Genomic DNA, 26,609 nt, shown 5'->3' with positions numbered 1-26,609 from the left:
CAGTTCCATCACTATTATATATATATATATATACAGATATATATTTCTTAGAACCAGAAGCTTCCAACAAAACTTTATAAGACAAACAACCATTTTCTACTTCCAACTTGCATTAAAATTTTCTGAAAATACATCATACACATACCCCTCCATCCCTTTTAAATGGTCCCATATCCCATTATCCACATAAGGAAATTGAAAGAGCTCCCACCACCAACATTTTTGGTCACACTCAACTAACCCCACCATTGATATTACAAGAGGAAAACATCAAATTGGCTTTTGAAAATTCTTCCCTAGGCTTCCTATGCAAAATACATCAAGTGCCTCACAATTCTACCTAGGCATGACAATCAGTCCCTTGTTTGACAAAACTCCAACGAAAAAGAGTGAACAGTTGCAGCGACTTGATTGTCACTTCTAATGAGTTATAAACTTGACCAGACTACAAAATACCCACTGTCATGACTCTTGAGTAAAATTAGGTTGGGGTCCCAGAAGCGTGCTCGGAGTCATTGATGGGCATGTGCTATTGCATATTTTGTTGGAGCCTATGAAGAGGAGTTTGATTCTGGCTTGACCAGTGTCGTTGCGTCCGGTTGATGTGTCCGGAAGATCGCAGGGGCAAGTGATATTGGCATGATGCAGAGTGCCTTGGCCTGAAGGAATTGCATGGCAGCTCCTACATCCTCCTCCATCAGCTTAGCTACTTGTTGCTCTGTTCCATCATTAGACCACTTCTCCCATGCTTGTTGATTGGTTCCTCCTTCAATGCCCTCTCCCTTCATTCCAAAAGTATCCAAAGTTGGTGGATAGTAACAAGAAACAGAAAATAGTCAAAATACTGTTAGACAGAAAGGGGAAGATTTAGTACATAGACTACTCTCATTTTTATCAGAATGGTTTTTACTAAAGGATTTCGGTAGGTTTTAAACTGTTCATCAAGCTTAATAATGATCTAAAGGAAACCTATCTCTATGATCCTAGCTTACTAATGACTATAATTATGTATATTGTCCTGGCATTATATATGTACATTTTTAAAGGTTAAATGCCTGGATGAATATCATATATATAGTAGTTGATACATGTAAAAAATAAGCTACATGCATAATTAATATGATCAATCCAAAAAATGCGCTGAGAAAAAATAAGATCAAGTAACAACAGGTTTGGGCTTGACTACCTCGACTGCTGATAGGGGTACATCAGCAACAAGCTGAGCCACTGCACCTGCTCCCCCAAGTCTACTCATGCTCAATACCTGTTTCAGCATAAAGAAAATTAGATCCATTACCCAGAAAATAAATAAATAAACTACAAAAATTGAAGAAAGTTTTGTGTCCTTTGCTATTTGATTATGACTTCATTGAATTCTAGAGGTTCCAACCAGACAAAGTCATTTCAGGTTTGACAAAATAACTACTTCATATAAAGAAAGTCTCAATGCCTTTAATGATGCCTGGGCTATGCATCATGACTGGGACCTACATTGTGGTGAAGACTTTGGAAATTGGAAGACATTGGAATTTGGTACAAGTTTTTGAAACAATGATGAATTCAATAAAGACTTTTAAGCATTTGTGCAGAAAAAGGGTTTTTTATGAAGACACATTTGATAAAGCATCCGAAAAAACTAAGAATTCTTTCAAAACTTTTAAGCTTACTTTGATTAGGAAATGCTAATAAACGATGCAGGAATTACAATAAATCTTTTTGAGATCCTGAATCTATATGAATTTTGGATAAGCACCTTCACTTGGAGCCTTAGAAATTTCACATAGTCCACAATTTCGTCAAGCATAGCTGCCCTATCTGTCTGCATAAAGATCACATAACGTGTCACTACATGTAAATTTTATATTTCAAAGGTAGGCATTTTCCACCATCATAATTGCAGACTACAATATTTGAAATGATGAAACAAAAAAAATGCAATTCATCCTGGAGAAGGTATTAAATCTGCGCTGTAAGGCACTAACCTTGTTACAACTGGGTACCAATTCCTGCAAAGCCTTCATTCTTTCTGCAATTCTTTCCCGGCGTAACTGAACCAAGAAGATATATACATATATACATATAACGTATGTTAGACATATGATTATCTATAGAATAAATAAACAGGCATAGGATATAGGAGTGTGGTATAATATCAAAGTCCTGATAATGGATGCCATGATGAAGTCTAAAGTGTTACCAGAGAAGCAGTTTGGTTATTACAAAACTAGTACAGCCCTCAATGCTAATTAGGGATAGGCATCTACTTTTCTCAAAGAGCATCTATGTTCACTGTAAGAAGAATATATGCATATGAGAACATATCATCCATGTTATGATCCCACATGAGATATCCAGTTCTTTGCCATGAGAAAAGGTTGACTAGCAAATGCGTTTGTATCTACTTTATTATTTCCATATTGCAACCTCCTCAGAGAAAAAGGAGTACACCACAGGAAACCACCATCAGAAACCTAGCCTTGAAGTTTTAGCAAGTAATTATTGCTTACAAATAACAGACTCTACTTTATTAGTCCCAAAATAATTGCACACGCCAGAAGTTCTGATATTTTAATTCAAAATGTATGCAGGAGTGTCATCTTGAATTATCTTACTAGTCAAAGTTAAACAGAAGCAATTTGGATGTCTTCAATGAGAATGAACTAACTGCTAACTTTCAAAAATAAGAAGATTTTAGCGTTCTCTTAAATATAAAAAATCTAGTTTACCCGCTCAGCAATACTGTGGGGATCTGTTGCTTGGCCACGTCTTGCTCGGACCCTTGGGCGGATAGCAGGAGGGTGATGGACAGCAGCAACTGGCCCTGGTGATGGTTGGCTATGAAACTGCGGCAACAAGATTAACAAATTATGACAATCGATACATTATAAGTGAAGATGAAAATCCAATAGCAAACATGTATTCGGTTTGAACTAAGGCATATACGTAATCATTCGATAATTGGAAGGTTTGAATTAAATACATTACTATGTTGAGGTCAAAGTCAGTACAGATATGTCAAAATTTAGCAGGACAATCAAAAGTTTTTTATATAATGATGAACTCTTAATCAGTAAAGATTGATTTCTCATTAATTCATATGTTGACTAAATTTGAGGAAATTATGGCTGTAAAATAAGGTAAGTGAAAGCACAGCATAAGATACTATATTTCGGCTCTCGATACAATTTTTGAATTTGGATTTCCACCAGATTAATCCTGACAGTCCATGGTGGAACACCATCTCACATGTCATTTCACATCTTTATCCAATTTTCCATTCAATACTCCATCAAATGCTTTACGAGGAAGAGATAAACAACAAAACATTGACGGAACTAAGTTTTGACATCTAGTTGCGTACATTCTTGTCATCAGCCTGTGTACATTCTTGGATGAGGATGACTGAATTTTTAGTTGGACAAGTCAAGATGTTTCTAATGTCAAGCAAGAAAAATATTCATTCAATTTTCTTTCTTTTAGGTATTGGTCTAATCACCCAAAATTCCAAATATAAAGAAATGAAACACAAAACATTTTCATGCCAAACTGACCAACTCTCAGGCAACTCTTAGAGCCATCAACTGAACCATCAAACAATTAAAAAATTCCAGGAAAAATTGAAAAAATATAAAAACAACTTCAAATTCAGGTCCCCAAATTCTGCAGCAAAATCTGCCTAAGTCTGTCTACAAGATTGGCTGAACCAAACCATATTAGCAAACATCACGAGAAGTCAAAATGTTGACAAAGTCAAACTGGTAGGAGTCAACCCCATGTGAAGGGACAGCAGGAGCGCATGTTCCCCACGCGCTATGGCCACTCCCGGAGGCGCGTGCTCATCATAATTAGCCGTTTATCTTAAACTGACAAAGATTGCAATTAGAAAACGAAACTCAAAAGGACCACAAAGTCCCTCGGACGGCAGACCTCTCCCACACGTTCCAACAACTCACACGTTTATGGTGGCTTCTGTCTGTCGGACACTTCACTTTCTACTACAACAAGTGCCCTCACGCTCCTTAAAGCGCGTGCAGAACACATCCGTTACCTACTAGAGTTCTTAAACAAAGCCCTTGTTTGTTTCTAAAATTATCAAAGGTACCCCTCACACTCTAAGGAGAAGGACTCCTGTGAAACAGGGATAATACTATTTTGCTATCCTGATTAATAATGCTATGACACGTGTGATAACATTTTTACATGACATAGCATTATTGGTCGAGAATAACCCGTTGCAATGAAGTTTTTCTCCCCTTGTATACTAGAAAAACTTGTATGAAACAAAGTTAGCACACTATCCCCAACCAATCAAACTATGCCAAATGAAAAAAGTTATTACTTATGAGATGGCGTGATTGGCCATGGATAGCAAGCGTTAGACAGACTTCAAAGTTCAAGCAGCGGGATGTCATGTCATGATGATTCTATTTCTACTAATTAAAAGAAAGAAAGAGGCCAATTTCGTCATTATGAAATGTTGAACTTACCTGGTGAGGTTGCGGAGGGGGTGGCGTTGGCCGGAGTGAGTGATTTTGCAAGTGTCCAAACGCTGGAAACAAATTTGTCATATGAACAGAATCTCTTTCCTGCCACACCGACAACTAAAAACCATGTCAAATTCGCCAAATTAACCTTGCAAAACCCTTCATTTTACAAGCATATCCATACTTGTTCACTGGTTCTCAACTCTCACATCCAGAGAAAAAAAATGATTGATTCTAAATTTCTCCCAAAAAAAGTACAGAAAATTAAGAGAACAAAAAGAAAGAGATTCTGAGGTTTCAAATTCCAAGGAAAGCTGACTGAAACTGAAAGGGGGCAGTTTTTTCTTCCTCCATATCTAATACTTTCTAGCAGCACAGCAAAGGAATTTTTCATGGAAAATTCCACTTGCCCAGGAATGGCAAGCAAATCCCCATCCATCAAACAAGTAGAAGAATTGACATCCTAATCTTAAAAAGAAGAGAGAAAAAAAAAATCAAGATAAAGTGGAGTGAGACTTACATTCATTGCAGAGCTGACAGAAGCAGAAACATTGGGAGTGTTAATATTGTTATTAGTATTGGCTTCAACTTCTTCTCTCAGTTCTCTGAACCTCTCTTGCCCAATAAACCCTCCCTGCTCCAAATTTAACCCCAGAGGCATACCCATCCCCATCCCAACTCCTCTGTACCCTCCACCACCAGAACCACCACCACCACCTCCACCAGCTGAAGAAGACCCACCAGAGCCTAGCTGCAGCACCATGGGCATGGACCCCACATCTCCATACCCACCACCAGCTGAGTCAGCACCACCAGTACTATAAGACGGTGGCACCGCCAAGATCTGCTCAAAGAAATCGTCTCCAAGTCCCTCAGGCGGATTTCCCGCCATATTCCACCAACTACTTTTTCTTTTTCCCCTTACTGTAATTGTTCAGAGAGTCGTGCAATTTACAGTAAGAAAAATGAAGACTTTGGTGGACAAGGAATTAAAGCTGGGTTCTTGAGCCCCTTCGAGGGAGGGAGGGAGAGAGAGAGAGAGTGTGTGTGTGTGTGTCTTCTCTGTTTATTTTATTTTATGTTTATGGGAAGCATTGGGTTTTGGGAACACTGGGGGAGAATTTAAGAAGTAGGTTTTTGGGTAGCCAAGTAAGAGAGAGAGAGAGAGAGAGAGAGAGAGAGAGAGAGAGAGAGAGAGAGAGAGAGAAGAGGTGTTGGTGAAATGGGTGTCCTCAGACCCGATAACCCGGAAATGGTATTGGGGATTTCAAGAGGGTTGGGTTGAGCTGGTTTTACAGTTGAGTATGGGTTGTGGTTGGAGTTTTTTGGTTTTGAAAGAAAGAAAGAAAGAAAGAAAGAAGGAAAGACAGTGTGAGAGAGAAGAGAAGAAAAGGTGAGAGAGAAATAAGTGCTTTCTGAAAACCTTCTCTTTTTGGGTTCTGAATTCCTTTGCTTTTGGGCTCTGAACTCTGACTTGGGTTGGGAAATTTGTTCGTGCGTGACTCTGATTTATGGTTTCAACTTTCAACTTATAGAGAGAGACACACACACATAGAGAAACAGAGAAAGAGAGAGAGCAATCAGCAAAATTTGCAGTCTTTTTCTCAAATATGCAATCGTGGTGGGACTACTGGTATAGCCCTACGCGCTGACAAGACAAGAGGTCTTTATGTTTTAGCTTTCCATTTTTTATGATAACAAGATTTTAACTTAAACTAGACTAATTACGGTCTTAATTTGCAGATAAGAAATTTTATATAATATCATAATTGAGTGTGTGTGAGAAATTCTCCTTCTTTTTAGTTTAGACTATAACTTGTATTAAAAAAACTAGACTAATTACTAGTAAGGTTATTATTGACACTGCGTTTTATTTTTTAAAATTTATTTATGAAATTCAATTCAATGATCCATAGGGAGAGAAGATACTTTGTATTTTTGTTATCCGTTTTTGCTTCTTGTTTTATCTCTCATTCTCTCACCAAAACAAGAAATACTTAATTAGGGTAGGGTTAGGGAGCCTACGAAACGAAACTCTACCTGATTCCCAAAAGGCACACTATCTTGCATCAAACCAACAAAAATAACCCCTCCTCAGAAGAAAAAAAAAAAAATCATAAAAACAAGTCCCCAGTCACACCAGATTTGTATCATCCAACTTTTTACAACCCGAAAATCAGGTTTTATGTTTTGTACACGTCATTAAGCTTTCCATAATTGGGGTCATCCATCCCACTCAGTCCTTTTTAAAAAAAAAATTAAAAAAAAGGGGCTATGACTCCATGATTATGATTATTTTTAAAATTTCATCTTCTCTAACTCTAACTCACTCCCTGCACGTCTTATGAGGAGAATGGGGGTTTCTTCTTTCCTCGAATGTGACAGCTTTCATTTTTTCATCCAATCTTTAATTTTATTAATTTACTTTTTTTTTTTAAAGAAAGAAAAGGAAAATAGTGAAATTTAAGTGGGTCATAAACTTGGGTTTGATAAATTGATATTAATTAGTAGCCCAAATTGAGATGTTGACAAAAAAAGAAAAGAATAGGGCTGGCTGGCTGAGGGCTCGGGCCTAGCTGACTAGTGAGATTTTCATTGTCCATCCATTGCATCTCTCAAAACTTTAAATTAAATACACAAAACAAAAGGTTGCTATCTTTCTAGTTTTTAATTCGTTGCCTTTACTGGGGTCGGTGCTCTTTGTTTAGTTAGTGGAGTTGCTTTCTTATAATTCAACATGAAAATGATCTTAGCCCTTCATAAGGAACCGAAATTACAAGATTTAAGCCAGAAACTGAGGGGAAAAAAGTTAATTAAACCCCAAAATATTACTCTTGTGCAATTTTTATTGTTAATTATGCCTTGTTTTGAAATTACTTGAGTATTTCACCACAAAAAAGAAAGAAAAAAAAAAGTAGTGAAGTCGGGCACAAAGACAACAACCCCATACATATCATTAGTGCATCATAACCTGTTATAATTGCATGCTTTTAGATTACTTTTGAAAAATATTGTATGATTGAGCAATCAGGGCAAAAAGCATGTGATATAAAATTGTATAAAGCTTAAACGACGTTGACAAAGATTATGTATTTCTTGTATTAATTTACTTCTATATCTAATTTGAGCACCTGTTAAAGAGCTTGCAGAAGTTGCAACCAAAGAATATTAATGAAAGAAAATAGCTTTTAGAAATGATTTATAATTTTTAGTGCCATCTTCAAGGACCACCAATCCATTATCTGCGAAACAGTTTAGTGTTAGGGCTGCTGCTTACACTATAAGACACCTTGAACCTGCTTTCGGGAAAGTATCTCTCACTCTCACCTCATTCAGAAGCTCATCTTTCTTATTTTTAAAGCAAAAAGTTTTCCTTTTTTCTTTAACTTTTTTTGGTAATAATTATTTTCCCCCTCAATGAGCCTGACATGCAACACAACAACACAGTAGAAGAAGGGAACGTAAAATTTGGATCATTTTTAAGAAACCAATTTGAGTTCAAGTCAAAGTGCAAAACTTGCATCCTCAACAAAAGAAAGCAGCTTTTGCTGATCTAACTTAGCAAATTCTTAATAGATTATCGGTGACAGTGGTAAACATACAGTTCCAGAGGAAAATATTCCACATAATGATCTGTATTAAATCGTACTCTTGTCCTAAACTTACAGCACAACAAAAAATAGAGAATGCGTCGACTGAGGGATCACTACAACCTTTATGCGTTTTCCTGTGAGCTTGAGACCTTGACTTCTTGTTTTTCTTCTTCACTCACAGCTGTAGGTGTCTCTGTGAGTGCCTCAGGTTCTTTTTTAAGCTCTGTCTCAAACTCCTTTGCTGCCTGCAAGATTTACAGAGGAATGATTCAAAATACACTCTTATGAGGAGCATGGAAAGGAAGCCGGCCCAAATGAGATCATTAGACATTAAAAAATCACTGTGTTCAAGATTTCAAGTCATTCCATCATTCACTTACTCACGCACATTGATAGAAAGTAGCAACATTAAAATTAGTCTTTTACCTTCCCCACCCATTTAATAACATTTTTAAATACAAAATTAACCCTCAGACAAAGTTACATAAAAGGGGGAAAAAAAACCTTTACAATGCAAAAAGAAGCTTTATGCTATACTCAGGGTTAGGGTTCAGAACTTTTTTTTTTTCTTCTTTTTCCTCTGGGAATACTAGAGGGTGTTGTGTTTGGTGACCATCAATGAATTACATACTGCTAACTGAGTTTAAAGTTGTGCCACATAATAACTATTTGACGTCTATATGCATCCGTCTGCTCACAATCAATTGATCCCTCTCCTTTTCTCCCAATCCTCACATCACACACCTCAAAATTTGAGTACAGTAAATACAATATTGAAGATTAGGTAGGTAGATTATATGAACTGGAAAGCACGGAGGCCTAGTCACTAACTGAAAGAAGGTGCTTCGCAAGACTGACTTCTCCACCTTTCTTTTTAAGTGAAGATGTTTTTCTGGGAGTTATTTTTTCGTTTTTATAAAAAAGAAATAGTTCAAGTAAACGGGAGGAAATGGAAAGACTGAGATGAAAAAGAGTGAATCAAACCAAAATGGTCAAGGTATGGTGCAATGACCATCTCGATTTGATAAAATACTGCATAGGCAATTGCTGGGACGCATTTTCTTTCACCTCCCCCCGAACCCCTAAATAATACAATCTGGCCATTTGTCACTCTATCCTGTATTGAAGAAAACTAAAGAAATTTGTAGTATATAGATCAATGGAACAAGATTCACCAAATATTCTCTGAAGATGCACTATGTTTGGTAAAAAGGAGGGTTGGATACAATAGGAAAAATGGGATTAGTAATCTAATACTTATTTTTTGATAAGTGGAAGAAGGGGAGGATGAAGAGGAGTGTGTTTTTCCCCCTTAATCTTGGTATGAATAAAGAAAGGAAAGGAGTACAATTGCTCAGGTATGATATTGCATATATTAGAAGGGAAGTGCTAGAATCTTCTTGTAAAATTATCATTTTATTTGTTCCCATTCCTAAATCCTTTGTACCAAACTTAGTGTTATGGTGTATCCAGGGCTGGGAGGGTGTAGAAATAATGACTTCCCTTCATTTTTGCAGTTATACTAACCTTTGTTATAATATTGAATTGTGGAGAAGCTTCTAGTTTCTGTGTCATCTTCTTCCTAGTTCTCTTTTGTCTCTTATATTGAGTGTAACGGAGTCGGAAAGATTTATTACATAGACCAATATTGTCTACATTATTGTCATTATCATTTTGAACACCATATTATAACTTCAAAATTTCTACCCCAATACCGGAACTTCTAATGAAAGCTACCTTAGACGAAAACTATATGTCCTGCATTAAAGGATACTGTAAAATCTACTATAACCGAGAGATTTCTGTAGTTTCTTTCTACAATATAGGAGGTACAGGTTGCAGCGATACAATTTCCTTTAGACCCCAGGGGAGGTGGTGTAATTTAACCAAAATAGAAGAAGCATAGGAATACTATAAGGAAGCAAAATCCATCTAAAAGAAGAACTGCAAGAACGAATGCATAAAAATTGCTTTTAAAACTTCCTCTTCTTACACATTTGAGTCTTTTCTCCAATCAATTAGAGTCTAGTACAAGCATGTGCCTTTATTTTTCTTTCTAATATTTCATTTGACTTTCCATTTCAGCTAGACAACATAGTCAAAACCTAGGTACCCAATTTTATTTTCCTCACTTTTCCCAGGAACTATAGTAGCAGCAGCAATTTCAAAATTTGCATAAGTTTTCTGAAGAGCAAAACCATTATTTAGCTGAGTGCAACTGAGTTCTTGATTTTCTTCCAATTTTCATACACACAAACAACAATAACAACAAAAAAGAATCAAATTGGCAATAAATGTCATCCATTCTCTAAAGAACGAAACAGATCAAGATAAAAGAAACCAACCTGTTGGAAGCTCTTGACAGTCTTCCCAATACTCTTGCCCACTTCAGGTAACTTCTTGGGTCCAAAAACCAAAGCTGCCACCCCAGCTATAACAACAAGCTCCGGCATCCCAAGACCAAACAAAGCGTTACAAGTGAGACCCTTCTTGACTCTTTCAGTTCTTGTTCTGGTTCTGGTCCTGCCCAGAACCAAAGCACCGCTATTGACCTTGTTTTTGTTGGGGAATAAAGAGGTAGTGGCATTGTTGGTCAAGAAGGTGGATTGGGATGATGAGAAAGGGAGCGAAAGTGGGGATCTTGGAGTGGACAGAGTAAAAGATGAGATCTCCATAATTGTTTTGAATTTTTATTTACTAGTTTTTCCAATTTTTAGTTTATGGGTTTTTGAAGGTTTTGGAGTTCTCGGTTGAATTTTGTGTAGGCTGCGGAAGATTAGATAACAAGAAGGGGAAGGTGGCTCCAGCCAAGAAAAAGAAAATATAAATAAAATAAGGGGAAAGGTGGGACCTTTGGATATTTATTTTGACCAATGATTTCCACATGAGCTACTGAGGTTTCATCCTTGTGGTTGTGGCAATAAATTCTCAAATTTTATTGAATAAATATTGAAAAAATTCTCAGCTTTTTAGTTTAAGTCGGCTATCTACCCTGTTCTGTTGGGTTGTTTCTCCACTGAAGTTCACTTCCAAGAACTCTCACATGCACCATCTCCCAAGAGTCAGAGCTCTCTTTCTGCTAAACCTCAAGCTAAAATCCACCCACCAACTCAAACGAACCCATGCCCAGTTGATTACCAGTGGCCTCCTCAAATCGCCCACCCTTTATGCCAAACTAATTCAGCAATACGGTGCCTTATCAGACCCACAAAGCACCAACCTTTATGCCCATTTTGTATTCAAACACTTTGATGAGCCAAACTTATTCCTCTTAAACACTTTGATAAGATGTACTCAACCCAAAGACTCTATTCTTGTTTTTGCCAATTGGGTATCTAAAGCAACCTTAATTTTTGATGATTTTACCTACAAGTTTGTTCTTGGAGCTTGTGCTAGGTTGCCTTCAGTGTCAACATTATTAGTAGGCAGCCAAATACATGCCCGGATCATCAAACATGATGTCGTATCAAACATTTTGGTACAAACTACACTGGTACATTTTTATGCTAGTAATAAAGATTTTGTTTCTGCACGGAGAGTGTTTGATGAAATGGCTGTGAAAAATAGCGTTACGTGGAATGCAATGATCACGGGGTATTGTTCACAAAGAGAAAGTGCTCGTGATGCATTAGTGTTGTTTCGAGACATGTTGGATGATGTTTGTGGTGTGAAACCTACTGATACTACAATGGTTTGTGTTCTTTCTGCGGCTTCTCAGTTGGGTGTGTTGGAAACTGGTGCTTGTGTACATGGTTATATTGAGAAGGCAATATGGGTTCCTCATAATGATGTGTTTATAGGCACTGGTCTTGTTGGTATGTACTCAAAATGTGGATGTGTTGATGGTGCTCTGTCCATTTTTAAGCGAATGAAAGAGAAGAATATCTTGACTTGGACAGCAATGGCAACCGGGCTAGCCATTCATGGTAAGGGAAATGAAGCATTGGTGCTTTTGGATGTAATGGAGGCTTATGGAATAAAACCCAATGCAGTGACTTTTACCAGCTTGCTTTCGGCTTGTTGCCACTCGGGGCTTGTTGAAGAAGGCCTCCACTTGTTCCATATGATGAAGAGCAACTTTGATGTCATGCCTCAGATGCAACACTATGGTTGCATTGTTGACATGCTTAGCCGCAGAGGATACTTGAAAGAAGCCTATGAATTTGTAGTAGGGATGCCAGTTGAACCTGATGCCGTCTTGTGGAGGAGTTTGCTAAGTGCTTGCAAAGTTCATGGGGATGTTGCAATGGGCGAGAAGGTGGGGAAGAAGCTGCTCCACATACAGTCGGCGCAGACTTGTGCAGATTTGACTCTAAAGAGTGAGGACTATGTAGCTTTGTCGAACATTTATGCTTCTGCTGAAAGGTGGGAGGATGTGGAGATGGTAAGACAGGAAATGAAGGTTAAGGGAATTGAAAACAAAGCTGGTTGTAGTTCAATTCAAACTTCTTCAAACATTAGCAATCATGTCCTGGATGGATTGTAGTTTTGCTAGTCGGTGAAATATTGAGCTGGTAAAAGACAACTATTCAGAGTGCCCGCACACTCTTCATGATTCAGAAAGAGATTCAAAGTTGAACCTTGTATTTACTTTCAAAATTTTCAGTGGTTAGAGGACTTCTTATAGATAATGCAAAGAGCAAGTGTACTGTATGTAAAATGCATTTTATTATATTTTATAAGCAATTGAGGGTATCAGACCTTATTTTGGCCCATCAGCCAATAAGCCTATCATTTAATAAAGGAGGTGAATCTATCGCTCCTGGTTTAATTATACCGATCAGGAATTATTTGTTGGATTTGTAGAGATTTCAAATGATGATGAATATGAAATGTAAAGAAACAGAAACTTGAGCACACCACGACACAATGTAACTGCCAAGGAAAATTGATAATTGCAGTGGTTTATAATCTGTTCCATGCATGACATGACAAACTGGAAGTGGTAAAAGTATCAATCAGTGTATTTTGGATAAAGAATAGCATTTTTACATGACTAATCCACAAGTAATGATGCAATACAATGGTTGTTGAAAGCATCCTTTAATAAAGTCCTTCCTCATGTAAAGAACACTCTGTTTGTAACTACTGCTCTCCATTGGAATGAGGACCAGAAGGATTTCCACCTCTAATCCGCTTCTGCAGATGCTCTAAGCTAGCTACTCGGTGTAGGGAAGGTGTTCGCCCCATCTTGTTCCCCACGGCATCTGCTGATGTAGCTGCAGAATTCTGCTGCACATTTTCAACTGAAGGGATGTCTGCAGAATCATGCTTGACTCTCAGGTCATGAGTGGGTGTAGGGCTATTAGAAGCAGGTTGGCAAAAGTGATGATTTGGGTCATCTTGCACCGGGACAGCAGCATCTGTTGATGTCTCTGAAGGGCTTCCATCAAATGGTGGCATGCCAATGGAGGAAATCTCTGACACGGCATGGAACATATTCAACCCAGTAATTCTTTTCACTGTCTCCTCAGCCATCTTTACCTGGAATTATAGCGGACGAAATAACAAAATTATATCAATTCTTTTGCTTCATCTTGAACCAATACTTGTGTCTTTTCTCCAAAGAAAGAAAAACCGGTAATCATTATGAGTGGGTTTTGATCCTCATCTTGCAATTCTAAGAGCCTGCCTAGGAAAGCAGTTAGCAATCGGTACTGATAACAAGCTTACCTTTGCTCTCAATGTTTCAATATCAGCTTTTAAAACTCTATTGTCAACAGCTGCTTCATTGTACTTTCGGTCTGCATCAGTCAGACGCTTCAATAGAGAGGAGTTCTCAACTCTTAATTGAGATGCCTATAAAGAACATTGGGTTAGGAAATCTATAGAAGATCAAAGGACCAAAAAAAAAAGCAAAAACAAGGGACTAAAAGAGGTGGCAAGTGAAATCGGAAGCCAAAAAATAAATAAATAAAGAAGGACCAAACCTGTGCCTCAAGCTCACTCAAATGGGCCTGCTTTCTTCTTCTTGAGCGTCTAGCCGACTCTCTATTAGAGAGCATTCTGGAAAAGACCAGATGAGTTTGAAGCAAACGAACTCATTAATCAAGAGATGGAGATTAGATGTGCTTATTTTAGGTCTCACATGAACAAATTTGTGCCTTAAATAATTGAGTTTTCATACACCTATCATGTAATGCGTCATAATCATTTTTACAATCAGAAAAGCAGATACCATTGTTACCTCCTCACACGTTTCACATCAGCAGGGTCCACATTCTCAGTTATTGCAGTTTCTCCTTCAATGTCCTCATCATCTGACAGTTCCCTTGATGATCCACTAGTTGCTTGCCTTACGGGAACCACAGATCTATGTTGTGTTGCAGGTAATGAAGGAATGCCAACTGGTGCATTAGCATTCTTATCATGCGGCCTGGATAAATCATACCCAGCTCCTACGTAGGTAACAGGAAAAAGAGTGATATTCTAAGTGCATAACTTTTCACTTATAATAACATACTCAGCTCTTTAGGTACTCAGTGGAACAGCTTTATCTCACAGAAAAGCAGAAAGAACATGATCAAATGACCTACTTTATGAGACTTGTGATTCAAATAACTAAATACATAAAAAGACAGATGCAAACCTTTAGAAGGGGCTTGAGATCCCAAATGTGAAGTATTGGAAGCCTGTGATCCACTGCCAGCTAAAACAGCAGAATCTTGACTGTCTACCAAAGATCCCTATTCACACGACCAGAATAGATCAGCTAGCGTTTATCTATACAGATAAAAACAAACATGGTTTCAAATCTATTTCAACCAAAGATGAAGTAAAAAGTATAAATCATATTCTGACAAACAACGGTATAAATCATATATGCTGACAAATATGAGACTGGATTGCACATTTATCGTTCAAAGGCCAGCATGCCTTGCTAAGTATGTGAGGTTACTCTCTCATGTCACTCTGAACAGATTGCTCTCTCATCCTGCATAATCCGAAAGACCCTTATAGTTCAGCTGAACAGATTCCTTGTGATTCAATTTAATCAGATGAACCAGATGAAGGCTTTTAATTTGCTAAGGCATGCTACTATAAGTATCCCATGGCTTTTGTTTAACTTATAGAGAAATGAGGGTCAAATGAGAATTCTCAGGTAGGAAGAATGATATATTATGAGATGAAGAACCTGGTCACACTGCAACTTTTGGGACTTTCAAGTTTTATGTTTGAGAAAAGCATAAAGAACTGGAGCATGGTTTTGAATTCTACTTTATACTTGTTTGAGTAAGTTTTATACTTTGTGTGGATTCCTTGCCTTGCTTGGGTCGATCTTTAAACAAACAAAGTACTACTACTCTTCTCATACATAATTCATGTCTTTGTGTTTAGGCTGTAGCCCTGCTTTTTCTTCCAAACAATTCACCCTTTTAAGTTTTTTTTGTGCTAAAACCTAAATTTACTTTAAGTTTATTGCAGATGTTACTTTTACTATTACCATGAAGGTCCCACAAATCCACAACAAAAGAAAGGTTCAACTTCCAAGTTAAAGTATTCTTTTTTACGTTTACATGTTGGCTCAGTTCAAACGATATTCAAGCTTATCAAACAATTTCACCGTCTGTTTTACCCAGGGAAAGAGTGAGAAAATGCAAACCAACCAGTCAGTTATAAACTTAATCACTCTGTTTGGATACCGAGAAAATGCTAGAAAAACAAAAACAAAAACGAACAAAAAAGAATTTTGAATATTGCATTTTTCAGTAATTAATCAAAACCCAATAATTTTTTTAAATATATACAGTAAGAAAATCTTACTTGAGGCTAACCAAACTATAAAACAGCTAACTTGAGCTAAACTTTACACTCACGGACAAAACCAAATTCAAGAAATTTCCAAGTTCCAGTTCAGTTTCTTTCCTTTAGATTTCTGAGCATCCAAACAGGATTTCATTCTCAAACCACTTATTTGACTTCGATCATATTTCTCGGCAACCGAACGAAGCTAAAAAATGACAAGAAGGAGAAGAAAAAAAAACACGAACCTTCACGCGAGACAAGGCCACAGCAGCGCAGGCGAGATTGAGCTTGGTCTTGAGGAAGGCCTGGTACTCTTCGGAATCAACGGGAACATTAGGTGGTTGCAGGCTAAACGACGGCGTATTGTTGCTATTATAGTCGTTGCTGTTGTTGTTGTTGTTGTTGTTGTTGTTAGGGGCGTGAGTGGGATTGGGGTGGTGGGCATTGATCATCTTGATCTCTGCGACGTCGTTGTGGTCATGGTGAGTTGAAGAAGAAGAAGAAGAAGGAGGTGGAGGTGGCTGTGGTGGTGAGGGTGATGGTGAGTAGGGAGAGGTTTCTTGGAGAAACCGCTGGAAGGCCCACTCCGATGCGCTCCGGTTCATTTTGGACAAATCGTCGTCTGCTTCATTGACTGGTGGTGCTGAAGAAGACCACAGCTGGTCAGACATTTCCTCCACTGAGAACATCCTATCCATCCCTCTCTCCCTCTGTTTTCTCCCTTTCTCTGTTTCTCTGTCCTATTGTCTCCTTGGGTCTTTATCGGCATTTTTTTGGGTCAAGGATTTTAGCTGATTTGGATCCTTCAAATTATAAAATATTTTTATTTTTTTGTGTGGATATTAATTACTATCATTTTGGTTTTTAGCCTGAATATAATTAATTATAATTATTTATTTATTACTAATGGAAGTACTGTATTATGAATGCTGAGTTGGAGATTCTCTGTATTGGTTATGGCAATGTGCCAATGTGGATGATTATATTCTGTGGGGTCCTTAAAATTACAAATTTATTTGGAATTTTTTTCTGGATAGGGAAGTTTTCCTTCTTTTTGGATTGTGGTCTTGTTTTTTGGGGGTGGGAGAAGATGCTAGATTTAGTGCTTGGGCCTAACTTAGGGATTAGTTTCATTTTCTTCCCATTAATGGTTATTTTAGAATTTAGTTTTTTTGATAAACGACAAGTTTATAACTCTAATGTTTCTAATTCAATGAAGGTGGACATAGTGCAAAAAAATAAAATTGATAATCTCAAATTTATTATATAATTATGGCACGTGACAAATAATAAATACGTTAATAACTCTTCTTAATTACTTAAGAGTCAAACTAACATTAAATACGTGAATAACTCTTCTTAATCATTTAAATACGTATAATATTTTGCTTTGATTTCTTTTATTTGAAGGGAACCTCAAAGGGCTCGTTGTTCTTTGTGTTGATAGGAAGAGACGACTTCTTGTTGCCCCAAATCCACACCACATCACACTCAACGATAAAGTTCCAAAACAAACCATCCATGAAAGAAGAACGAATGATTGAAAAGAAGCAAATGAGGCTTTTTCTAAATCCCCATTGGCATTGGATGGACATGGCCGCTCATTTGTGGATAAACATTCAATTCCCCCCACACACATTTTGGTGGGGCATGTAGCTATGGGGTCCATCATGTTCTCTCTTTTACGTTAAGCCACCTAAACTTCCATTTGTCCCTTCCTCTTGGTGCTTCTACCACCACAATTTTCTCTGGGGTCCTCTAATGAAAAAGGAAAATGCTAGGAAGACCAACTTTAGATACCAATTTGTGTATCAACTCTCTAATAGAGTGTGTGACCCATTGTATTGGTGGGCTCCACCTCTATTAGAGAGTTGGTATATAAGTTGGCAGCCCCGATCTCTTGGACCACAGGAGTCTAAGAAATTATGGTCACCCACCGTTGGATATTAATCCAATGGTTCAAAAAAGTTTCTTAAAAGGAGTGCAAGAGTGAGTGAACCGTTGAATTTACATCCAACGGTGAGTGACCACAAATCTCTTAGACCCCTGTAGTCTAAGAGATCAGGACTGTATAAGTTGATATCTAAAATTGGTCTCCCTAGCATGACCCAATGAAAAATAATTAAAATTAAATAAATGCAGGCCCTTTCACCTGTGCTTTTTCTAGAAATAATGTTATATTAATATTTAATATGCGCCTCTAATTATAATATATTTTATAAGGGCGGTCAATTTTTAGAGTGATTATACATAATATAATACAGCACTTCTTGTAAACGTGTTTTAAGATAAATGAATATTTATTGATATTATTTTTTTAAAAGGAGAGAAAATAAACTATGTCATCTACCCATATTATAACACCAGTCCCGATCTCTTGGACCACAAGAGTCCAAGAGATTGTGGTCACCCACCGTTGGATATTAATCTAATGGTATAAAAAAGTTTATTAAAATGAGTGCAAGAGTGAGTGAACCGTTGAATTTACATCCAACGGTGAGTGACCACAAATTTCTTGGACCCCTGTGGTCCAAGAGATCAGGACTAATTATAACACGTATATAAAATATATAATATAACTGTACTATTGTAGTATTCTATAATTCTCGAATCTTTAATCTTAATGGTTTTATACATTGATTGAAATAAAAAGAAATCGTGTGAAATTTGATGATGTGGATTAGAATTAAAATAATTTGGTTTGTTTCCAAGCTTATCCATTCACGATCATTGTTTAGTTAAGCTTCAAATCTTACCTTGGTGGTTGGTTAGAGTGACTAGAGTGGTTAAGGAAGGTCGTGCAAAGAAAACCATTATTTGGCTTTTAATGACACATTGGATTTGAAGTTTGAGAAAGATATGATATGGTTTGGTCATTGTGTTTTAATCAAATGTTATAGATCACTTATTATAATATTTTTCAATAACCGTGAGAGTCATAAGTCAAATTACACGACATGTCGCAAAAAGGCTATCACTACTGGACTATTATAAAAGAATGGCCCAATGCGTATTCAATTTCAAACCCAGGACACGCGGCTCAAGAGGCAATTAAGCAAACAGGTCCAGTCCACTAAAACAAAAGTGAAACGACATCGTATGAAGCAGAAAGGAGTGTGACAAAACCTATCCCATCCAAGAAGTGTGCCTGATCTCGCAAATCACAAAACCTTAAACGAAACTGAGCAGATCTGAGAAAATGAAAGATAAGACACAGAGAGGGAAGAAGATCAGGAAACCCTAAACCCTCAGAACGAAGCCTCAGATCTATGACAAAGAAGAAACGCTCCCCGGGCCGCATAATGGCATTGGCTCTGTGATCGGAGCCTTCGTTGGAGATCAGAGACATGAGCATGAAGAAAGGCGACGAGGCAAGAAAACTCATCGATGGCGGCCATGGTTCAAGAACTTACAGTTGAAATCGCGCAGTAATTAACACCGACACTAGAGATCTGATGGGGCAAGGTATGGGGGTTCCAGGACCCGTCAAAGTTGATTTTGAAATTTAGGGTTTACTTAGGCTATGGTTTAGCGAGATCATTGATTTTGATTTGATGGAGCGATAGCGCTGAGGCATTGTCAGTCTTTAATTAAATGCATTAATGCGTTTGCTGTTTGCTTCCATTTCAGTTACACTCCATGGCAGCTTGCTCAAGATGTGATGTGGATTGATAGAGGCACTGACAGCGGGTCTTCCATATCTTTTAAGGTTTTACTCCTTACTCATTCAAGCATGTAGATGTTTTTTCTTTTGTTAATTATCTTTTTTTGTTTTTGTTTTAAGCGGATACAAAATGAACAAAAATAAGTTTTCAGGGGCAAATAGCATAGTATTGTTGAAAGCGTGAACAATACATCTGACAAAAACAAAATTGGCACACACGAATGATCAAATGGGTGAGCTTTGAAATAGCATATTTTTGTTGAATACTGTATCAGCTAGAGGCTTGATATTGGGGAGTGGGGATGGTATCTTACATATAGAATCAGGAACATTGTGCCATTACATCATTGATACACAGTTGTGTGGTGAATTTAAAAGTAATCATTTGTAGCAAAATCGGATGGCCTAATAAGCATGCACAGCTTTTATATTCGACCACTTGATGTTTAGATGATGGTGCTTCTCTAACTTTGAATGTAACATGAAGTGAAAGACATTAGAACGTGAAAAATCATAAATGGGTTAGTTCATTATTCAAACTCACTGTTATATGCAATGTCAGTCTTAACTTTTCAAGTTAGGATGAGAATGGAGACGAGTCTCTGAAGTTCTCCGTATTTTCTTTTGCATCTATACACCCAAGCAATGTTTATGGGTTATTAGCATGGAAATAAAATTTGGTGGAGTAAATTTCACGGTGCTAAAATTTATCTGGCCACATTGTCAAATATATACCGAGGATAGATTGGCAGTTATAATTTTAGGAAGTGCTTCAGGTTTCTATACTCATTTACTAGAAGAGAAGTCTACTCTTTCTCTCTCTCTCTCTGTGTTCTGTTATATTTCCTAGTTGGTACACATCAATCTTAATTGGATATAGTATCTCATCATAACTGTATATCATTCATTTTTTATTATCTATTGACAATTATCTTTGGATTGGGTAAAAGTTGGAAGATATAATAATTTCTGTTTTATTTTTATTTCCGTGTATTAGCAGTTATTCATTTTGGTAGTTCATTTTTGTTTAAAATGAAAGTTATGAATATACAAATGTAGTAATAGAGTATTTTAAAATGTTTCTTCAGTATTTTGTGCTCTGGTTTGTGATCATTAACATTCGGTGGTTATCCTTATCCTACACCAAATGTTCTTCCTATAAGTTGCAACCTCTTGCATTTAAAATAAAAGAACCTGTTGTTCTATGTTCGTTTTTGGTTATTGACATAACGAACATTACTTCCTAAGATTCCCCATTTGTTGCATTTTAACTCTTAGTCCAAAGAGTTTGTCCACTTTTTGAAGACATTATTCGTTTCTGAAATGCCAGCTGGAGTCTGTTACTGTTAGCCTTTTATTTTGTAGGTAATTTTTTAGGATTAATGTTTCTTCGAGAGACATGCAAGAAGTTTCATTATGTTTTTTGTTAGTTTGTTTGTTGGCGTGACACTTTTCTTATGTTTGTTTGCTGTGTTGTACACTTGCACGTTCATTATGTTCCTGAGTTATGTGCTTCGGTTCAACTACCATCTGGTCTATTTCAGTCTTATTTCAATTATTATTAATTCTGATGGTTATAATTTGTTTTAACTGTTTTTTCCCCCCAGGATATCTGAAACCAGAAGCTAGCAGGACTTCGCCCCAAACTTCCTTTTGTTTTGTTTTTTTTGACTAATTTGATCTCATTTCAATCAAAAGAAGTCTGTAATATAATTTCTTTTTTTTTTGGGTAAAAATAATTTCTTTTTTTTTTAGTGCCGCGGATTGTAATTAGGCTGCATTGTAATTATTCTTTGTATGCATGGTTTTCTTTTTCTTTTGTGGGCCGCTCGGAAATAAAATAGGCCCTTAGATTTGCTGGGCTGGTTGATATTTTTGGGCCTCTAGCTTACCCGCAGGTGGCAAAATTCTATAGTGAGGGTGTCATATATGTACTCCTCATGTGGACATTCATATTAGTTACAACATCATTTCATTAAACTTAAGTGAAGTTACTATTCGGATGAATCTTGTGGCTAATATAGAGGTCCGCATATATTGTCTATATATGACACTCACCATAGAACGACTCCAAAGAGTTACCATATAAGTAGTTTGGCCCACTATCAGGCCTGTTTACATGTTATTGGACAGACGCTTGGGCCTGCTTTGCCATAGTTTAAGTAGGAATTTAGGCCTGTTTCACGTTTTGCCGGCTAGATTTGAGTCTGTACTAAAGTAATTGGGCCTGCTAAAGGGTCCGCTTTCACATCTTGGGCCTTCTTCTGGACCAGTTATGTTATTGGGCGGACTATTGAACCCCTTTTCCCGGATGTGCTCAAGTTGTTGGGCCAATGTTTGGGCCTATTTTCACGTTATTGGACCGACGTTTGGGCCTTTTAAACGTATTTGGACTGCCTTTGGGTCCACTTTAACATTATTGGGCCGTCGTTTGGGCCTGTTTTCCCTTTATGGCCCTTTTATCGGCCATTTTAACGTTATTGGGCCGATTTTGGGCCAGTTAAAAGTTATTGGGCCGGTATGTGGTCCAGTTTTTTGCGCATGTTCTCAAGTTGTTGGGCCAATGTTTGGGCCTATTTTAACGTTATTGGACTGACGTTTGGGCCGGTTTTCCTTTCATGGGCCAATTTTAACTTAATTGGGCATATATTGGGCCAGTTAAATGTTATTGGGCCGGTCTATGGTCCAGTTTCAAGTTATTGGGCTGACGGTTGGGCCTGTTTCCAGATTATTGGACCACGTTCTGAGCCTTTTTTGACGTTGTTGGGCAGGCCTTTGTGGCCGTTTCCCATTAATGGGCCAATGTTTGGCCTCATTTTTTTGTTACTGTCCCTTTTAACATTATTTTGTGACCATTTGGGAGGACGTCCTGGCCAATGATTACGTTATTGGGCCTAGATCTGAGCCATTTTAAATCTATTGTACCTTGTTAATTGTGTCAATCTAATGGATTGGGCCCCAAAAAGTTTTAGAATCAGCTTTTTATAGGGCTTGCTTACAACTTTCGGTCCTCCAATTGGGCGTCATAAATTTTTAGTCAATATTAGGGGAGCTTCTATAATGAAGGAGCTATGTTGCAAAAATTCTATAATGAGGGCTTTATATATGGCCCTTAAATAAAACCCTATCTCTAAACCGTCGGATCAAATTGATTAGCTGTTGAATCTAATGATTAAAAGATAAGACCTCACCTAAGACCATATACAAGGCCCTCACTATAGAATGAGTTGGCTATGTTGAGGGGTTACAATGAGGGGGTCCAATCTAACAATCCAATAATAACTATGCACTGAATCGAACGGCTGTTAAGGACCCGCTCATAATAACCCCTCATTCTAGCCAAGTCATTTTATAGTGAGTGCCTTATATATGGCCCTTAGGTAAGCCCCTATCCCTTAATTGTTGAATCTAGCTAATCATTTAATCCAACTATTAAGGGATAGGGGCTCACCTAAGGGCCTTAGGCCCTCACTAAGGAATTCTTGCATTCTAGCCTCCCCGCAATATTAGATGTTGGAATAAAAAGGGGCCGTTTAAAATAGTAACCCCTGGTATTTAAGCCCATTGCCTTATTGGTCCAATACGTTGAACCATGACAAACGAAGAAAGAGAGACATTACAGAACATTTTCCCTGGAAAGAAAGAAGAAATTTGACTGAAGTTCCACGGACTCAGCTTCTTCGTCCCAAAGTTTCATCTGGTATAGATCAATTGCATTAAGCTGCAGCACTGGCAGGCAGTTACTTCCAGTAAAAAAAAATATTCCTGCAAGACGAAACTCAGTTTTCAAACGTCACAATTGAAAGCAGGCCAAAAATAATAGAGGAACAAGCAATTTACCTGATTCAGTGAGAAACCACTAGTTAAATTATTTGTCTGGCAGTGCGAATTCTGCAAAAGAAAGCCTTGATATCAGTTCATCAATGACTAGTTAAAATTATGTGAAGAAATGAAACAACATATCACTGTGACTGCCTATAACCCATAAATTCTCATTCGTTTGCAATTCAAAATCTGTTCTGAGGCATATGTTCGCCACATTATAAAGACTGCTAATATCGCCACGAACAGAACCTAGAAGAAGAAGATGAAGAGAAAAGGATCCCCACATATCACAAAGGACATACACCATTGCCCATTTTGTACTGCAAGATGGAACCCTAACCCATAAATAAATCTAATGAATAATTTTATAACCATTTGAATGGTTTGCTTAATAAAGGGGTCATATCAAAATTTCATAACATTATGGCAGATCTTTCATACGTAAAACATATATGAATAAATAACATTAAGGGGTTCTAAGGCTGGTTTGGAACCCTTCCCTTGAACAGGAGCTTCAGCTTAAGTAGCCGCTGGTGTCGAAGCTGAAACTGCAGGATGTAAAATCTTTTCATACTGAAAATTTAATAGTTTAGCTCCATAAATGTGAACTTTGGAAGCTACTCTTCCATTAAAATCACAGTTGTGCTCGTGTTCTGACTCCACTTGTAAAGCAGAAAAAGTCAAAACCATAGTGGTGATAAGCAGAAATTTCACAAATATAAGATGGGCCTTAACAAACTTTAGGCAGTTGAACATTCTAAAGGTTGCTGGGTTAATACAAAATCTTAAAGCAATGGATGGACTTATGTCGCGCACCAATTTGAAGTTTCCCGTATCTTCAAAGAATAATTGGAGTGTTTTATCATATAAACAAAAAATTGAAGTTTTTGATATCTTCAAAGAATAAAGTATTTAATAAAGCTGATATAGGATGTCTTATCATATTAATATTTATGTATACCAACTACGAAATATGACAGGACGTCAAACTTGTCATACCAATAAAATAAGCCAATAGGAAAGATTTTTTATTTAGTTAAAATACAAGACGTAGAAAACTTTTTGGAAGAATATTTGGGGTGGGAACGACCGCCAAAAATCCTATATTTTATATTTATAACCTTTTTATCAACATAATAATGAAAACCTCTTAATCTTCAGCAGCAATACAATCAAATTAAAGATAAACTGTACTTTTCAATTTTGTTACGTAACCAAAAAAGGTAATTGTCGATGGGTAATGAAAATGATAAGAGGTCCATTACAGCAGTTACTATGAGATATAATATCATACATAGAATTACTGTACTAAATATGATGAATGTTCAACCATTGACACCAGAACTGAATATGGTAGTCTTGGCACATGTTGAGCATCAAAACTAGCATATATATTCCCATTCAATAAATATATTGACTATGTTGATAGAGACCAACCTTTAATAACTACAAAAGGTGTAATGGTGCAAATAGGTCATCGTGATCTGGAAAGCTAGTGGTGAGGTTGCCTCCCATGTTGTTCCCATGGTCACCTGACATAATGAAAAAGTGATTACCTGAAATAGATGGGAGGAGAGGGAGGGATAAGCCAAATGTTTATACATCAAACCATGTTGCAAAAATATGTAAACTAACCTATGGTACATTCGTGGGAACCACCGCAAGTCCATCACACCAACATGAGCAAGGGCACAACCAAAAAGACCAGATGTCTGCAACAAACGACATGTTTTCACTTAAGTCTATGGGCCACGGTTTATAAACAACATTGAAAAAAGCCACACCTGATACGCGCAAAGCCCCTCTATCATTTATACAGAAAAACACTAACATCACGGAAGAACACTAGCTCGCCCTAACATCGCAATCGCAAAAGAACACTAGCTAACCCTAACACTGCAATCGCAAAGAACGCTAATTAACCCTACCATTGCAACCGCAAAAGAAAGCTATCTAACCCTAGCAATCGCAAAACAACGCTAATATCGCAATGGAAAAAGAGCGCTAGCTAACCCTAACATCGCAATATAAAATTAGTTAACACAAAGATCGCAAAAGAACACCCGCTCTAACATTGGAGAAGAAAACCCTCAAATCAAGGTTCTGGCCTCCTTGGATCGCATTCGTATGTTGCTGGTAACGAATCCGAAGCACCTCGACCTACCGATCTGACGGTCCTCGATGATCTTCGATTCGGTATCTTTCACAGGAGGAGGAAAAGGCCCTCTCCAGTGCCTCATTGTCGGTGGTACAGAGGAGCTCACCGACGAACTATCGGAACTCAATCTCCGCGATCTCGGCGGAGGCCATAGCAAAACGAGACGAAGGATAAATTGTAAGCAGGATAAAAATGAAAAATCTGGAGCGAGCGAATAATAGTCTTTTTTAGTGCGGTGATAAATTGTTTTTTATTATTTATAATTATTTAAAAAAAATAGTTTTACTACTAATTGTACGGGATATCTTTTGGACCAACAAAATTGTGTAATTGTTTGTTATATTTATATATTTTGGTATATTGGCTGGTTCAGTGTTATCAATTGTACACTTTTATGGTACTTTTGTTTAAAAAAAAAAAATAAACATTTCTTTCAACAAAAAAAAAAAAAATTTAGAATGAGAAGCTTATTTGAGAGGATTTAATTTCATAATTAAATTATTTAAAATATTTAAATCTATTAATTTTCTCACATTTATTGATGGTGAAATTAATCTTCTCAAATAAACTCCTCAGTTATAGTCTTTCCCATTCATAGATTGTCCAGTAAACCCAGAATTGTATGGGCCGCAACCAATTGCAATGCATAACTAGAGGCCCATTTTTCCTTTTTTTTTTTTTTCTCCCTTGCCCTCACGAAGTGTTAGCATGGGACACCTAAACTTTTTTTTTTTTTGAGGACTAAATCTATTGAAACACCTAAACCTAAGTGGAAAATATTCAACAAATTAGGATTTGAATTTATCAAATTAATCAAATGTAAAATAAGGTGGAGGAAATATAATTCTCATACAATATTATTTTTTAGTGTTTGAAACAATAGCAAAGTATGAAATGTGGGGAAAATAAATTTCGTGTTCAGAATACAATTTCAAACATGTGAGTTTGTGTTTAACCCACACATACAAAATCAATTCTCAATTAAGAACAAACGAAACTATCATATCAACTGGTAACTCATAGTTGAAAATAAAAATTGTTACCAAATAAGACATTTTCGATGGGAAAAATCAAAGGCTGCTAACATAAAGGAGCTTCCAAGCAATTTCTCTTGGGCCCAAAAAAACAGGCCTTTTCAC

At 37.1% G+C, this 26,609-nt stretch overlaps 4 protein-coding genes and 2 long non-coding RNA genes across 10 annotated transcripts; 2 read left to right on the top strand and 4 right to left on the bottom strand.

Annotated features, from left to right (window-relative positions):
- LOC18773009 (transcription factor UNE12) lies at positions 93–6,019 on the bottom strand. 2 transcript variants are annotated; one of them, XM_020567127.1, is made up of 7 exons: positions 5,005–6,019; positions 4,488–4,601; positions 2,727–2,843; positions 1,983–2,048; positions 1,754–1,819; positions 1,187–1,264; positions 93–782 (listed from the first exon to the last, which is right to left on the bottom strand). In XM_020567127.1, the coding sequence occupies exons 1-7, from the start codon at positions 5,374–5,376 to the stop codon at positions 552–554; spliced, it is 1,044 nt and encodes a 347-aa protein (XP_020422716.1). In that variant the 5' UTR covers positions 5,377–6,019; the 3' UTR covers positions 93–551. The 2 variants fall into 2 exon arrangements, with proteins under 2 accessions (XP_020422716.1, XP_007205486.1); XM_007205424.2 differs by having other exon boundaries at positions 137–782; positions 4,488–4,586; positions 5,005–5,529.
- On the bottom strand, positions 8,010–10,926 carry LOC18773694 (sec-independent protein translocase protein TATA, chloroplastic). Its single transcript, XM_007206022.2, has 2 exons — positions 10,423–10,926; positions 8,010–8,322 (listed from the first exon to the last, which is right to left on the bottom strand). Exons 1-2 carry the CDS (start codon positions 10,750–10,752, stop codon positions 8,200–8,202), a joined length of 453 nt encoding a protein of 150 aa, XP_007206084.1. The 5' UTR covers positions 10,753–10,926; the 3' UTR covers positions 8,010–8,199.
- Positions 11,009–12,849, top strand: LOC18772172 (pentatricopeptide repeat-containing protein At3g18970). The gene has a single exon (XM_007206717.2). It carries the CDS (start codon positions 11,121–11,123, stop codon positions 12,561–12,563), a length of 1,443 nt encoding a protein of 480 aa, XP_007206779.1. The 5' UTR covers positions 11,009–11,120; the 3' UTR covers positions 12,564–12,849.
- LOC18773097 (light-inducible protein CPRF2) lies at positions 12,950–16,656 on the bottom strand. The gene is made up of 6 exons (XM_007205115.2): positions 16,069–16,656; positions 14,667–14,763; positions 14,265–14,475; positions 14,008–14,083; positions 13,751–13,876; positions 12,950–13,561 (listed from the first exon to the last, which is right to left on the bottom strand). The coding sequence occupies exons 1-6, from the start codon at positions 16,519–16,521 to the stop codon at positions 13,163–13,165; spliced, it is 1,362 nt and encodes a 453-aa protein (XP_007205177.1). The 5' UTR covers positions 16,522–16,656; the 3' UTR covers positions 12,950–13,162.
- On the top strand, positions 18,965–21,449 carry LOC109949470. Its single transcript, XR_002271931.1, has 3 exons — positions 18,965–19,288; positions 19,454–19,532; positions 21,095–21,449. It is a non-coding gene; the product is annotated as an uncharacterized LOC109949470 (long non-coding RNA).
- Positions 23,020–25,713, bottom strand: LOC18772353. 4 transcript variants are annotated; one of them, XR_002272366.1, is made up of 5 exons: positions 25,097–25,713; positions 24,948–25,024; positions 24,750–24,868; positions 23,328–23,378; positions 23,020–23,252 (listed from the first exon to the last, which is right to left on the bottom strand). It is a non-coding gene; the product is annotated as an uncharacterized LOC18772353 (long non-coding RNA). The 4 variants fall into 4 exon arrangements; XR_002272367.1 differs by having other exon boundaries at positions 25,376–25,712; XR_002272364.1 differs by having other exon boundaries at positions 24,948–25,708.

The sequence above is a fragment of the Prunus persica genome, chromosome G6, assembly GCF_000346465.2.
Source record: "Prunus persica cultivar Lovell chromosome G6, Prunus_persica_NCBIv2, whole genome shotgun sequence".
In the NCBI taxonomy this organism is placed as follows: Eukaryota; Viridiplantae; Streptophyta; class Magnoliopsida; order Rosales; family Rosaceae; genus Prunus; species Prunus persica.
This window is presented reverse-complemented; position numbering and strand designations above follow the sequence as displayed.

Coding starts and splice junctions, on each gene's coding strand:
- LOC18773009 (XM_020567127.1), bottom strand. CDS start 5,376: ATGGCGGGAAATCCGCCTGAGGGACTTGGAGACGATTTCTTTGAGCAG. Junction 4,602..5,004: donor CTGTCAGCTCTGCAATGAAT/GTAAGTCTCACT, acceptor CATGGTTTTTAG/TTGTCGGTGTGGCAGGAAAG. Junction 1,265..1,753: donor TTCTAAGGCTCCAAGTGAAG/GTGCTTATCCAA, acceptor ATGCTGAAACAG/GTATTGAGCATGAGTAGACT.
- LOC18773694 (XM_007206022.2), bottom strand. CDS start 10,752: ATGGAGATCTCATCTTTTACTCTGTCCACTCCAAGATCCCCACTTTCG. Junction 8,323..10,422: donor CTGTCAAGAGCTTCCAACAG/GTTGGTTTCTTT, acceptor TAAATCTTGCAG/GCAGCAAAGGAGTTTGAGAC.
- LOC18772172 (XM_007206717.2), top strand. CDS start 11,121: ATGCACCATCTCCCAAGAGTCAGAGCTCTCTTTCTGCTAAACCTCAAG.
- LOC18773097 (XM_007205115.2), bottom strand. CDS start 16,521: ATGGATAGGATGTTCTCAGTGGAGGAAATGTCTGACCAGCTGTGGTCT. Junction 14,764..16,068: donor TGGCCTTGTCTCGCGTGAAG/GTTCGTGTTTTT, acceptor TCGTGTGAATAG/GGATCTTTGGTAGACAGTCA. Junction 13,877..14,007: donor TGAGTGAGCTTGAGGCACAG/GTTTGGTCCTTC, acceptor TGTTCTTTATAG/GCATCTCAATTAAGAGTTGA.